This window comes from Electrona antarctica (assembly GCF_951216825.1).
Source record: "Electrona antarctica genome assembly, chromosome: 2".
Taxonomy (NCBI): domain Eukaryota; kingdom Metazoa; phylum Chordata; class Actinopteri; order Myctophiformes; family Myctophidae; genus Electrona; species Electrona antarctica.
In genome coordinates this window covers 56,174-70,997 of record NC_136807.1, presented here as the reverse complement: position 1 = coordinate 70,997, position 14,824 = coordinate 56,174, and the positions used below count along the sequence as shown (strand labels likewise).

At 49.4% G+C, this 14,824-nt stretch overlaps 1 protein-coding gene across 1 annotated transcript in view; it reads left to right on the top strand.

Annotated features, from left to right (window-relative positions):
- Nucleotides 1-7,467, top strand: part of snphb (syntaphilin b) — a gene marked incomplete at both ends in the record, with an annotated part of 14,601 nt that extends 7,134 nt beyond the window's left edge. Inside the window, 4 exons of the mRNA XM_079488592.1 lie at nt 1,170-1,286; nt 2,903-3,007; nt 3,753-3,902; nt 5,346-7,467. Of these exons, the coding sequence (XP_079344718.1) occupies nt 1,170-1,286; nt 2,903-3,007; nt 3,753-3,902; nt 5,346-7,467 (2,494 nt within the window). The remainder of the gene's footprint in view (nt 1-1,169; nt 1,287-2,902; nt 3,008-3,752; nt 3,903-5,345) is intronic.
- Between the last annotated feature and the right edge of the window lie 7,357 nt (nt 7,468-14,824).

Below are 14,824 nucleotides of genomic sequence, written 5' to 3'. Positions count from 1 at the left end.
CACGTACAGTAGAAACATTATAATGAGCGACTTCTGTAGCTTCACATTGTACTCACTCAGCGTTCCCTGAAGTATGACATCCCTTCTGTAGCTTCACATTGTACTCACTCAGCGTTCCCTTCTGTAGCTTCACATTGTACTCACTCAGCGTTCTGTAGCTTCACATTGTACTCACTCAGCGTTATGTAGCTTCACATTGTACTCACTCAGCGTTCTGTAGCTTCACATTGTACTCACTCAGCGTTCCCTTCTGTAGCTTCACATTGTACTCACTCAGCGTTCTGTAGCTTCACATTGTACTCACTCAGCGTTCTGTAGCTTCACATTGTACTCACTCAGCGTTCCCTGAAGTATGACATCCCTTTGGCTCCCTTCAGTGTGTTGAAGCTTGTCCTCTGCTCATATAACGTGCGTTACATTTGGCCATTTGGCAGTTTTCTCTCACCTCGAACACAGTACGGCACGGCGCACCATGCATGCAGTACCATGCACGGTATCCGGAGAACTCGCCAGTTTACCAACTCGCGACAATTTAGTGCATTATAGTATTACTTCACCTTCATTTAAATTGCATTGAATTGAGAGAGAGAGAGAGAGAGAGAGAGAGAGAGAGAGAGAGAGAGAGAGAGAGTTGTTTAGAGTCAACACCAGAGAGAGTAGGAATGTTAAAAGTACCGAAACAATGTAATTCATTAGTAAACAATATCCTGAAATTGTAAGCCTACTTATCATTGGTATTTACATACTCAACTTTGTATCATCATCTAGCTTGCAAAAAATAATTTGATCACTTTGGAAATTAACTATAACATCTGTGGGTTTGACATAAACTACACTGATGAAGACAGCATGTTAGCATAACGATGAAGACATTGATGAAGACAGCATGTTAGCATAACGATGAAGACACTGATGAAGACAGCATGTTAGCATAACGATGAAGACATTGATGAAGACAGCATGTTAGCATAACGATGAAGACACTGATGAAGACAGCATGTTAGCATAACGACGAAGACATTGATGAAGAATTTTCGCCGTGGCGACTTTGGTAAACTGACGAGTTCTCCGGTATCCCCATCACGCACGCCGTGTTGGCCAGGTGCAGCCAGCCACGTCCTGATGTCTCCTGTGATGTAACATCCTGTGTTGTTTCTTGCCCCGGTCAGGTTTGACTACTGCAGGTTCATAGAGCTAGACTACGTCCCCATGGAGACAGGCTGTATGGTTTCCATGAGGCCGACTAAAAGCTACGCGTCCACCAAGTCTCCGACTAAAAGCTACGCGTCGTCCAAGTCTCCGACTAAAGGCTACGCGTCCACCAGGTCTCCGGAGAGGCACAGTCGCACCACGACAACAAACTCACCCTCTACCCCTTCTCGTTCTCGGTCTGTTGTCACAGAATTCCTTTTATATACAGAATATCACTCATTTTGTTCTCCCTGTTTGACATTGAATCCCTAAAAGCATGCAGGGTTTGGTCTGAATGCTGAGACCCTTTGAGCCTCCATAAGTCCTTGTGAACCTTCACTTCACCACAATGAAATGTTCCATGACTAACACTGTGCCTTTCATGTTGGATGGTGTCTGGATGGAGATGGGATACATTTCTTTATTTTTGATTGATGTAAACTATTTGTTTTCTTTGCTGTGAACAAATGCAAGTTATCTTTTTATTTTTATTTTTTTCCTTTTTTTATTTTTTACATTTGAGCAATTGTTTTCTGCGGCACCATTTTCACAGCATTCACGGCATAATCTTGTGTTGATGTTTGTTTCATCATCGCTGAGCGCATGGCCCCCTTTCAGAATTCCCTTTTTTTTAAAATAGATATTAGAGTTATAGAGTGTGTCCCTAAGGGCAGAACTGTGATATTAGAGTTATAGAGTGTGTCCCTAAGGGCAGAACTGTGATATTAGAGTTATAGAGTGTGTCCCTAAGGGCAGAACTGTGATATTAGAGTTATAGAGTGTGTCCCTAAGGGCAGAACTGTGATATTAGAGTTATAGAGTGTGTCCCTAAGGGCAGAACTGTGTCCGTTTGGATTCTGAACACTCTCACTCTATTATCTGCCGAGTGCCACTCTGTGTTGTGTTTGTCTATGTCTACTTGTGTCTTTCTGTGTTCTAGTGGCATGCTAGTGGACTGGACCGACGTACTGCACTGCACTGCACTGCACTGTACTGCACTGCACTGCACTGTACTGTACTGTACTGTACTGTACTGTACTGTACTGCACTGCACTGCACTGTACTGTACTGCACTGCACTGCACTGCACTGCACTGCACTGCCGTGTGTGGTTTTAAATATGACTGCAGGATGACCATGATTGCAGTTGCTAGAATGGGCTTTATGCACACAGACATTGACAGAATGGGCTTTATGCACACAGACATTGACAGAATAACTCTTTCTACTTCCATCACATGTGTTACCAATGATACTAATTAATTAACACTTTGACTTCTAAACACGACTTGCCCGAGTTAATTATTATTGTAGAACAGCTTCACTGCGATTCGCGAGTTGCCCGAGTTATGTTTTCATTGTTTAACCCACGTTTCTGATCAATTTTAAGTCATACGGGCAATCCACCGGACAGAATGGGATATGAGACGCGTTTTGATGACGTCAGCGCAAAAAGGTCCGCCGCACCGGCGTGCAAAGCCTTATGGGAAAGTTATTTCCAAAATGGCGTGTGTGCGTAGAGCCCATTCCATGGCGTGTGTGCGTAGAGCCCATTCCATGGCGTGTGTGCGTAGAGCCCATTCCATGGCGTGTGTGCGTAGAGCCCATTCCATGGCGTGTGTGCGTAGAGCCCATTCCATGGCATGGCACGTCTCACGTCTCCTTTGCTGTGACAGTCAGATGAATCTTGCTCCTCCTACTTTGGCACACAGGCGTTCAGCAGCCGCCGCGCCCAGTAGCAGAGATCCCGTTGGAAACACCAGCAGCAGCAGCAACTCAGGCTCGTGCAAGGGCAGCGAATGTAGCCCCACCAAGGGGTAAGAATGTAGCCCTACCAAGGGGTTAGAATGTAGCCCCACCAAGGGGTTAGAATGTAGCCCCACCAAGGGGTTAGAATGTAGCCCTACCAAGGGGTTAGAATGTAGCCCCACCAAGGGGTTAGAATGTAGCCCCACCAAGGGGTTAGAATGTAGCCCCACCAAGGGGTTAGAATGTAGCCCTACCAAGGGGTTAGAATGTAGCCCCACCAAGGGGTAAGAATGTAGCCCCACCAAGGGGTTAGAATGTAGCCCCACCAAGGGGTTAGAATGTAGCCCCACCAAGGGGTAAGAATGTAGCCCCACCAAGGGGTTAGAATGTAGCCCCACCAAGGGGTTAGAATGTAGCCCCACCAAGGGGTAAGAACATAACGAATGTAGCCCCACCAAGGGGTAAGAACATAACAAATGTAGCCCCACCAAGGGGTTAGAATGTAGATCTGCTATTTTCAGCATGCAACCAAGTGTAAAATGACTTGTACTGGATCTCTTGTCCACTAGTCCCACCCTAACATTTTAGTCCAGTTTTTTATTTGTTGATGACATTGTTCGTATATTTAGTCTTAGTTTTAGTAATCATAGCTTAGTTTTCATTTAGTTTTCGTCAGTGAAAAAAGGCAGTCGACGAACATTTTAACGTCTTAGTTTTAGTCAACGAACTCAACACTGTTTGTCTGTTTGTCTGTCTGTCTGTCTGTCTGTCTGTCTGTCTGTCTGTCTGTCTGTCTGTCTGTCCGTCCTCCAGACGGCACCAGAAGTACACGTCGTGCACAGACAACCATGGCATCCGGCCCCCGCCCCCAGAGCAGTACCTCACCCCCCTGCAGCAGAAGGAGGTCTGCATACGACACCTCAGGGCCCGACTGAAGGACACCGTGGACAGACTGCAGGACAGGTGAGTTACCTGTAGACTCTCTGACCTCACACAGACTGCAGGGCAGGTGAGTTACAGGCTCTCTGATGTCACACACACTGCAGGACAGGTGGGTTACCTGTAGACTCTCTGACCTCACACAGACTGCAGGACAGGTGGGTATTGGTGAACTACAGGCTCTCTGACCTCACACACACTGCAGGACAGGTGAACTACAGGCTTTCTGACCTCACACACACTGCAGCACAGGTGAACTACAGGTTCTCTGACCTCACACACACTGCAGGACAGGTGGGTTAATTACAGGCTCTGATGTCACACACACTGCAGGACAGGTGAGTTAATTACAGGCTCTCTGACCTCACACACACACTGCATGACAGGTGAATTACAGGCTCTCTGACCTCACACACACTGCATGACAGGTGAATTACAGGCTCTCTGACCTCACACACACTGCAGGACAGGTGAGTTAATTACAGTCTCTGATGTCACACAGACTGCAGGACAGGTGAACTACAGGCTCTCTGACATCGCTACTTCCATTTCACACTGGTCGAATTTCATCTTGGTTTTCAATGATTGGCATTGACATGGAATTGTGACCTGGTTTATACAAACTCTAGACACGGAGAGGTGAAACTGTTAGCAATATTTACGTTGGTCAGTGAAGAATAGATGTTGGCATAAATTTGAACTCTGCATTATCTGATCTCACACTTCTTTGACACTGTTTATTGCCCTTTTTTTTCTCGCAGTAGCAGCATGTCGATATTTGGAAATATTACACTTTTTTATGATACATGTCCGACATCCGGAGATAAAAATGAACTGAACACTCAACCTCTCTATCCTTCCTCCCTCCCCTGCTATCCCTCCTTCCTCCCTCCTTCCTCCCTCCCCCCCATCCCTCCTTCCCTCTCTATCCTTCCTCCCTCCCCTGCTATCCCTCCTTCCTCCCTCCTTCCTCCCCCCCCCCATCCCTCCTTCCCTCTCTATCCTTCCTCCCTCCCCTGCTATCCCTCCTTCCTCCCTCCTTCCTCCCTCCCCCATCCCTCCTTCCCTCTCCATCCTTCCTCCTCCCTGCTATCCCTCCTTCCTCCCTCCCCCATCCCTCCTTCCCTCTCCATCCTTCCTCCCTCCCCTGCTATCCCTCCTTCCTCCCTCCTTCATCCCTCCTTCCCTCTCCATCCTTCCTCCTCCCTGCTATCCCTCCTTCCTCCCTCCTTCATCCCTCCTTCCCTCTCCATCCTTCCTCCTCCCTGCTATCCCTCCTTCCTCCCTCCTTCCTCCCTCCTTCCCTCTCCATCCTTCCTCCTCCCTGCTATCCCTCCTTCCTCCCTCCCCCATCCCTCCTTCCCTCTCCATCCTTCCTCCTCCCTGCTATCCCTCCTTCCTCCCTCCCCCCCATCCCTCCTTCCCTCTCTATCCCTCCTCCCTCCCCCCGCCATCCCTCCCTCCCAGGGACTCGGAGATCGGCGAGCTGCGCTGCCAGCTGACCAGGATGCAGGAGGACTGGGTTGAGGAGGAGTGCCACCGCGTGGAGGCCCAGCTGGCGCTGAAGGAGGCGCGGCGGGAGATCCAGCAGCTGAAGAACGCCGTGGACACGGTCCGCAGCAGCCTGATGAGCGAGGCGGGGGCGGGGGGCGGCCTCAGCGGGGACGAGGGCGTCCAGAAGTACTTCCACGACATCAACGCGCAGAACCACAAGCTGGAGAACCTGCTGCTCAGCATGGAGCTGCACGCACAGACCGGCCTGGCCAAGGAAGGGTTCGGGGAGGCCGGCGTGCCGCCACCGGGCTGCCGCCTCCGGGTGGGTGGCTCTGCGCCCGCCTCCGTGTCGGGGGAGAGCCCCGGGGTGATGCCGAGGCCGGCGTTCGGCGGGAGGGCGGGGTCGTGCTCCTGCGACTGCTCGCCGGCCCGCTCGCTGACCCGCAGCTCCACCTACACCAAGCTGAGCGACCAGGCGCTGGCGGACATCATCCCAGGCCTGTCGGGCGGCGACAGCGGCACCACCCAGGACAGCGGCTTCGTGTGCTGCGGCGAGAGCAGCGGCGTGCCCAGCCGCGCTGACCTGCTGCTGGAGGCCGCCTTCCTGTCCGAGGAGACGGCCAACCTGCTCAGCTGCTGCGCCCAGACGCTGCCCCTGAGCCACGGCTACGGCCAGACGCTGCCCCCCCACTCGCTGCCCAGCTCGCTGAGCCACCACGGCTACTCCCACACCTTGCCTCACGCCGCGCGGCCTAGTCACAACAACCTCTCCCACACTCTGCCCCACTCCTCCACCTACGAGAAGCTGGGCACGGCGACGACGGCCCCTTTCCACTGCTCCCTGCAGGGCGGAGGAGGAGGAGGGGTGGCGGGCAGCGCCAGCCACCCGTGCCTGTCCCACCACCACCTCTACCTGCACCACCTGAGGGAGACGGGCATCCAGACGGAGAGCTTCCCCGCCCCCGCGGCGGCCTCCGCCTCCTCCGACCTGGACACCATCGCCGAGCAGCGCACCTTCCGCTCGCAGGCGTGCAGCCCCACCTCCACCTGGATGTCCGACGAGGGGGAGGAGGAGCTGGACTCCATCACCACCACCACCGGCTCCACCACCACGGCTACCGTCATGACCACCGCCACGGAGCCCCTCCCCGTCTCCAAAACGCCGCGGCAGGCCTTGCCCCGCTCGGCCACCATGTCGTGTTCAATGGAGGCTCCACGTCGCGAGGAGGAGGAGATGGAGGAAAAACAGGAAAGTGAGGAGCGAGAGAAGGACGTGGAGTGGCAAAGAGGCATGTCGGACGCGGGGTCCGCGGCAGAGGGGTTGTCGGAAATCTCCGAGAACATGGAAGACGTGTATTCGGAGATGCAGGCCGACCGAGAACAGGAGCAGGTGGACATGGAGCAGGTGGACCGGCCCGCGGGAGCCATGGAAGGGGACAGTGATGATGGGGAGAAGGAAGCGGCTCCGGGGGAACAGCAGGGGGAGACGACAGCAGGCGGGCAGGGCGAGCTCGAGTCGAGCGAACGCACAACAACAGAAGAAGAAGAAGAAAGGCAGGCGGAGATTAAGCCGGGGAATCCGAGCGAGGAGGGAGGAGGAAGGCACCGACAGGCGTTTGCGAGAACAGAAACACCTGAGTCCAAACCCAGCGGTCCGGGTTCATCGTCGCCCGACGTGGAACAGCCTCACACCACCCAGCCGAGGAGATCAGCCTCCCACGAAGAGATGGCCGCCGGCGGCGGGGTCACATCGGTGGAGGTCCGCGAGGACGAGGACGGCGACACTAACGAGGAGGCGGTCGTCGTCGGAAGAGGAGGGGCCTCGGAAGGCGGAGGAGACTCCGCCTCCTCCGGTCCCGTGGAGAGGAGCTACTGGAGCCGTCACTTCCTGGTGGATCTGCTGGCCGTGGCGGTGCCCATGGTGCCCACGGTGGCGTGGCTGTGCCGCGGGCCGGTGCGCTCGGGGCAGCCCATGTACCACATCGGCTCGCTGCTGCGCGGCTGCTGCACGGTGGCGCTGTGCTCGCTGCGCAGAGGGGGAGGGCTGAGGCACTATCCCGCCGGTGGGGGGGACCTGGGAGGAACAAATATATGAAGCAGCAAGCGCTGCTATACATATATCCCTGTGTCAGAGAGCACACACAGCTGTGGCGCTTCAGTCAATAATACGACCGTTAGCCTTGCTAAGCATTGTGGATGTATAAAGCGGCAAGAAGCAATGGGAGAGTGTTCCCTTTCCTCTCCTCTCTGTCTCTTTGTGGAATATAAGATTGCAATGCTTTGTAGCTGCTGAGGGCAACCCCAAGAACAACCCCAAGAACCTGCTGAGGGCAACCCCAAGAACAACCCCAAGAACAGGACGCCTTGCTTTAGCTTATTGAGCCTTGAGTTGGAAATGGAGTTAACAGCACTGGTTGACCCGTTTCCCTCCCTCCCTCCCTCCACCCCGGGCCTGGTTGACCCGTTTCCCTCCCTCCCTCCCTCCACCCCGGGCCTGGTTGACCCGTTTCCCTCCCTCCCTCCCTCCACCCCGGGCCTGGTTGACCCGTTTCCCTCCCTCCCTCCCTCCACCCCGGGCCTGGTTGACCCGTTTCCCTCCCTCCCTCCCTCCACCCCGGGCCTGAATCTCTCCCCCAACTTGGTTTCCTCCATCTGAACAAGTATACACCAAAAGTCTGCCCGAGAAATTGACTTGATGATTCAGCAAAATGTAAAAGGAATACAATTAATTAAGGCTATACATGAATGAGCGACGTACCTGAATAAACTTCTAGCTTGTGTGTTCAACACCGATTGTTATATAATCGAGTGCATAGGTTTTACTTTATCTATGTTGGGCTAATTTATGTGTGACTCTGGCTCGGTTTTCGATAAGTGCTACAATTATTGTGTGTGTGCGTGTGTGTGTGTGTGTATGTGTGTGCGCGCACATGCGTGTGTTGTCTCATGAGTAGCCAAAACAGCTGGATGTCCTGCATCGAGGCAGATGTGTCTATATGTGTGCAGTGGAGGACTTTAAACCACGCAAATCTTAGTATCCCTATTCTGGGTAATGTCATAATAGGCAAACATTCTGCAAACATAGCAGATCTACAAGTTCACAACTCGTTGCAAAGAAGTTTGGGGTGTAAGACAGTGGTGAATATGCTTGAGTAACATGCAGGCCCAAATACCCTAAAACAGAATTCACGTGTGTATGTTGTGTATTTCAGTTTAGACTGAGACTGACAATTCTCTCCTAAAGTTTAGAATAAGTAGTGCTGGGACTTGATGTCCAACTGGATTTATCCATTGATTTAATAATGGCATAAATATAGCAAAGATAATGAATACAGGGAGATTCTGATTCTAGGCAGAAACTGGAAATTGTTCTGGTCCAAACAAACCTGTGACATGAAATCAATCTAATTTAGATGATCAAAGACTAATTATCAGTCAGTCAGCATCAGAACTAAAAATGTTCTTCTTTTGACGACAACACAGTTCACAGCCTTTTACTGATATCAGGCATAGAGAGAGAGAGAGAGAGAGAGAGAGAGAGAGAGAGAGAGAGAGAGAGAGAGCAGTATATGTTTCATGAATGTCAATTGAAATATCTGGTATTATGACAATTTGCTATGCTTAGCCATTATGTTTGTTCCTTCTATCAATGACGTTGGTAGGGCCAGGCAGGCTGCTGTCTTACAATGGGACTGAATGTGGAGTTTTTTACCTTATGGCCGATTCATACTCCTATTTTAGAGCCGAATAAAAGTGGGTTGGGCTCTGTAGAGCCTACAATGGGGGGGGGGGGGGGGGGGGGGTACCGTCCTAAAGTCGGCTCTTCGGTGCTACTGAAAATTTCTGACGAGCCGAAATCATTTCGGCACTACAGCGCAGAAACAGCAGTAAAATAGGAGTATGAATCGGCCCTTAGTGGTGGCAGGTCTGGGAGGTGGAACCTTGTGACCTTAGTGGTGGCAGGTCTGGGAGGTGGAACCCTGTGACCTTAGTGGTGGCAGGTCTGGGAGGTGGAACCCTGTGACCTTAGTGGTGGCAGGTCTGGGAGGTGGAACCCTGTGACCTTAGTGGTGGCAGGTCTGGGAGGTGGAACCCTGTGACCTTAGTGGTGGCAGGTCTGGGAGGTGGAACCCTGTGACCTTAGTGGTGGCAGGTCTGGGAGGTGGAACCCTGTGACCTTAGTGGTGGCAGGTCTGGGAGGTGGAACCCTGTGACCTTAGTGGTGGCAGGTCTGGGAGGTGGAACCCTGTGACCTTAGTGGTGGCAGGTCTGGGAGGTGGAACCCTGTGACCTTAGTGGTGGCAGGTCTGGGAGGTGGAACCCTGTGACCTTAGTGGTGGCAGGTCTGGGAGGTGGAACCCTGTGACCTTAGTGGTGGCAGGTCTGGGAGGTGGAACCCTGTGACCTTAGTGGTGGCAGGTCTGGGAGGTGGAACCCTGTGACCTTAGTGGTGGCAGGTCTGGGAGGTGGAACCCTGTGACCTTAGTGGTGGCAGGTCTGGGAGGTGGAACCCTGTGACCTTAGTGGTGGCAGGTCTGGGAGGTGGAACCCTGTGACCTTAGTGGTGGCAGGTCTGGGAGGTGGAACCCTGTGCTGTATATTTCTGCAAACTGCTGTCCTATATAGTGTACTGTATAAACTGTCCCTCTGGTGGCCTGTAGTCCCACACCATGCAAACACCGCAAAACACCATGCAAGAGTTATTTAGGTAAACACCGCAAAACACCATGCAAGAGTTATTTAGGTAAACACCGCAAAACACCATGCAAGAGTTATATATAGGTAAACAAAGAATCGCAAAACAGCAAATCATTGGAGAAAGCATATGGTTCCTCCACGCTTCACATGTAAATCTGGAAGAAATGATGGTGACTTTTGTGCTTGCAGAGGGGAAGAACAGCATTTATGATCAGGGTGTTTGTGTGCTGTGTGTGCTGTGTGTGTGTGTGTGTGTGTGTGTGTGTGTGCTGTGTGTGCTGTGTGTGTGTTTGTGTGTGTGTGTGTGTGTGTGTGTGTGCTGTGTGTGCTGTGTGTGTGTTTGTGTGTGTGTGTGTGTGTGTGTGTGTGTGTGTGTGTGTGTGTGTGTGTGTGTGTGTGTGTGTGTGTGTGTGTGTGTGTGTGTTTATGTGTGTGTGCGTGTGCAAGAGTGTTGGTGTTTTATGAGTCACACAGTAGCTTGAGGGGATTTCCAGACAATGCGCTCAGACTCCTGCATATTGAGAAACATCCTGATGCCACCATGCAGTGAGAAAACGGTGTCTGTCGTGTTTTACGTTTTAAGTCCTTCGGAGAAAGAAATATTATTATAAGCAGAATGATTCCAATTCGTTTTTTTCCTTTGGATTATTCTGTTTTGCACTATTATTCACTTTATGAATTTTAAGCAATTACTTGAAGTCAGGATTGTGTGTATTTATGTATTTTAAGTATAATATTATGTCCACTGACTGATGTCATTTAAATCTGACAAATTAATTACATTAGCCTACTTTATTGCACATTGTTTTGCTTGTTTGTTTGTGTTTGTTTGTTTGTTTTTTAAGCAAAAAACACACATATTTCTGGGTAGTTCCTGAACAAAATGCATTTCCTGTATTTTGCTGTACATGTTGCTGTATTTTCCTGTACATTTGGATTCCCATTCTGTGACATCTATAACCATAAGGAAACATTTAAATGTAAGAGAAAGCCTTAAGTCCAAAGAAGGGAAAACACCTTGCAGACCTAAGTATGACGAGGAGGCAGAAACAGTTACACTCATTTTCACATAAAAAAAAAGCCATATTATGTAATGTGTGCCAGAACATGTGTGAGAATGTGTGGAGCTACTGTAGATATACTCCTCCAAATATGAATGCATTAATTTGTCATGTCATGAAATCAGTGTAATCATGAAAGTTGTGTGAGTGATAATCAAATAAAATAAGCCTATTTAAGCCACGTGCTTTAATGTGAGACAGACAGTGGAACTCCCAGCTCATGCAATCCCCACCCCACGCCTCTCCCTCTCGCAATTGAAACAAATACAGAAATGAGAATTGAGATAGACCCCCATATCGTTTATTTTAAATGTGTTTTTGTTTGCATGTGTCTATGAGGTGACAGTACTTCATTAGTCACCCTGGAGTAGTTTTTATGTGCAATGGTGTATTAACTTTGTATTTAGGGTTTCTTCCTGGAGGCCGAACCCTTGACAGTCAAACGGACCAATGAAATAAACAGTAATATAGTGACATCACACTATCAGCCCCTCCCCTAACCCCTCCCCCTTTATCATACAACTACAGCTGTGGGTGCGGCTTCAGTTCAGGTGGATCACCACCCATCACCACCCACCAGGCAAACCAGGCGGTTTGCCTGGTGGGTGGTGGGCGTGGTGTTGTCAACATTTTAACAAATACACCTTTTTGAAAAAATTATACCTCCTTATATAACAATAAGACCTGATGATCATGTTTTAGGGTGGAAAAAAATCACGGCACTCCATCTTTAAAGGTGGTTGCACACTGAACGCGTTTTTCGGAAAACAGATGGAAAAACGCCGCTAAAAATCCGAAAACGCTCCCGGTGTGCTGCAGGCACCTTTAATCTTTGTTTTCGCATTGTTTTTGTAATTCTTTTGCCATTGGATTACACAGGCCCTCCTCACCCCAGGGGTAATCCACAGGCCCTCCTCACCCCAGGGGTAATCCACAGGCCCTCCTCACCCCAGGGGTAATCCTTTCCATTTCCCTGTTGTCACAAAGTGGGGCAACACAACAGTAATAATCATCTTCTTAGCCCCCATACACACACACACACACACACACACACACACACACGTACACATAGCTCTTTATATGCACAATAGTATATACTTGGGCTGCTCATGCTTTAGTATGTGTGTATTTGCTATTTTGCTAACAATGTCATTCAAGGCTTGTTGTGTGCAGGGTTCTCTGGCCATTACAGACACACTGTTCTCTAATAGGTTCTCTGGCCATTACAGACACACTGTTCTCTAATAGGTTCTCTGGCCATTACAGACACACTGTTCTCTAATAGGTCCTCTGGCCATTACAGACACACTGTTCTCTAATAGGTTCTCTGGCCATTACAGACACACTGTTCTCTAATAGGTTCTCTGGCCATTACAGACACACTGTTCTCTAATAGGTTCTCTGGCCATTACAGACACACTGTTCTCTAATAGGTTATCTGGCCATTACAGACACACTGTTCTCTAATAGGTTCTCTGGCCATTACAGACACACTGTTCTCTAATAGGTTCTCTGGCCATTACAGACACACTGTTCTCTAATAGGTTCTCTGGCCATTACAGACACACTGTTCTCTAATAGGTTCTCTGGCCATTACAGACACACTGTTCTCTAATAGGTTCTCTGGCCATTACAGACACACTGTTCTCTAATAGGTCCTCTGGCCATTACAGACACACTGTTCTCTAATAGGTTCTCTGGCCATTACAGACACACTGTTCTCTAATAGGTTCTCTGGCCATTACAGACACACTGTTCTCTAATAGGTTCTCTGGCCATTACAGACACACTGTTCTCTAATAGGTTCTCTGGCCATTACAGACACACTGTTCTCTAATAGGTTCTCTGGCCATTACAGACACACTGTTCTCTAATAGGTTCTCTGGCCATTACAGACACACTGTTCTCTAATAGGTTCTCTGGCCATTACAGACACACTGTTCTCTAATAGGTTCTCTGGCCATTACAGACACACTGTTCTCTAATAGGTCCTCTGGCCATTACAGACACACTGTTCTCTAATAGGTTCTCTGGCCATTACAGACACACTGTTCTCTAATAGGTTCTCTGGCCATTACAGACACACTGTTCTCTAATAGGTCCTCTGGCCATTACAGACACACTGTTCTCTAATAGGTTATCTGGCCATTACAGACACACTGTTCTCTAATAGGTTCTCTGGCCATTACAGACACACTGTTCTCTAATAGGTTCTCTGGCCATTACAGACACACTGTTCTCTAATAGGTCCTCTGGCCATTACAGACACACTGTTCTCTAATAGGTTATCTGGCCATTACAGACACACTGTTCTCTAATAGGTTCTCTGGCCATTACAGACACACTGTTCTCTAATAGGTCCTCTGGCCATTACAGACACACTGTTCTCTAATAGGTTCTCTGGCCATTACAGACACACTGTTCTCTAATAGGTTATCTGGCCATTACAGACACACTGTTCTCTAATAGGTTCTCTGGCCATTACAGACACACTGATCTCTAATGGGTTCTCTGGCCATTACAGACACACTGTTCTCTAATAGGTTATCTGGCCATTACAGACACACTGTTCTCTAATGGGTCCTCTGGCCATTACAGACACACTGTTCTCTAATAGGTTCTCTGGCCATTACAGACACACTGTTCTCTAATAGGTTCTCTGGCCATTACAGACACACTGTTCTCTAATAGGTTCTCTGGCCATTACAGACACACTGTTCTCTAATAGGTTCTCTGGCCATTACAGACACACTGTTCTCTAATAGGTTCTCTGGCCATTACAGACACACTGTTCTCTAATAGGTTCTCTGGCCATTACAGACACACTGTTCTCTAATAGGTTATCTGGCCATTACAGACACACTGTTCTCTAATAGGTTCTCTGGCCATTACAGACACACTGTTCTCTAATAGGTCCTCTGGCCATTACAGACACACTGTTCTCTAATAGGTCCTCTGGCCATTACAGACACACTGTTCTCTAATAGGTTCTCTGGCCATTACAGACACACTGTTCTCGAATAGGTTCTCTGGCCATTACAGACACACTGTTCTCTAATAGGTTCTCTGGCCATTACAGACACACTGTTCTCTAATAGGTTATCTGGCCATTACAGACACACTGTTCTCTAATAGGTTCTCTGGCCATTACAGACACACTGTTCTCTAATAGGTTCTCTGGCCATTACAGACACACTGTTCTCTAATAGGTTCTCTGGCCATTACAGACACACTGTTCTCTAATAGGTTCTCTGGCCATTACAGACACACTGTTCTCTAATAGGTCCTCTGGCCATTACAGACACACTGTTCTCTAATAGGTCCTCTGGCCATTACAGACACACTGTTCTCTAATAGGTTCTCTGGCCATTACAGACACACTGTTCTCTAATAGGTTCTCTGGCCATTACAGACACACTGTTCTCTAATAGGTCCTCTGGCCATTACAGACACACTGTTCTCTAATAGGTCCTCTGGCCATTACAGACACACTGTTCTCTAATAGGTCCTCTGGCCATTACAGACACACTGTTCTCTAATAGGTTCTCTGGCCATTACAGACACACTGTTCTCTAATAGGTCCTCTGGCCATTACAGACACACTGTTCTCTAATAGGTCCTCTGGCCATTACAGACACACTGTTCTCTAATAGGTTCTCTGGCCATTACAGACACACTGTTCTCTAATAGGTT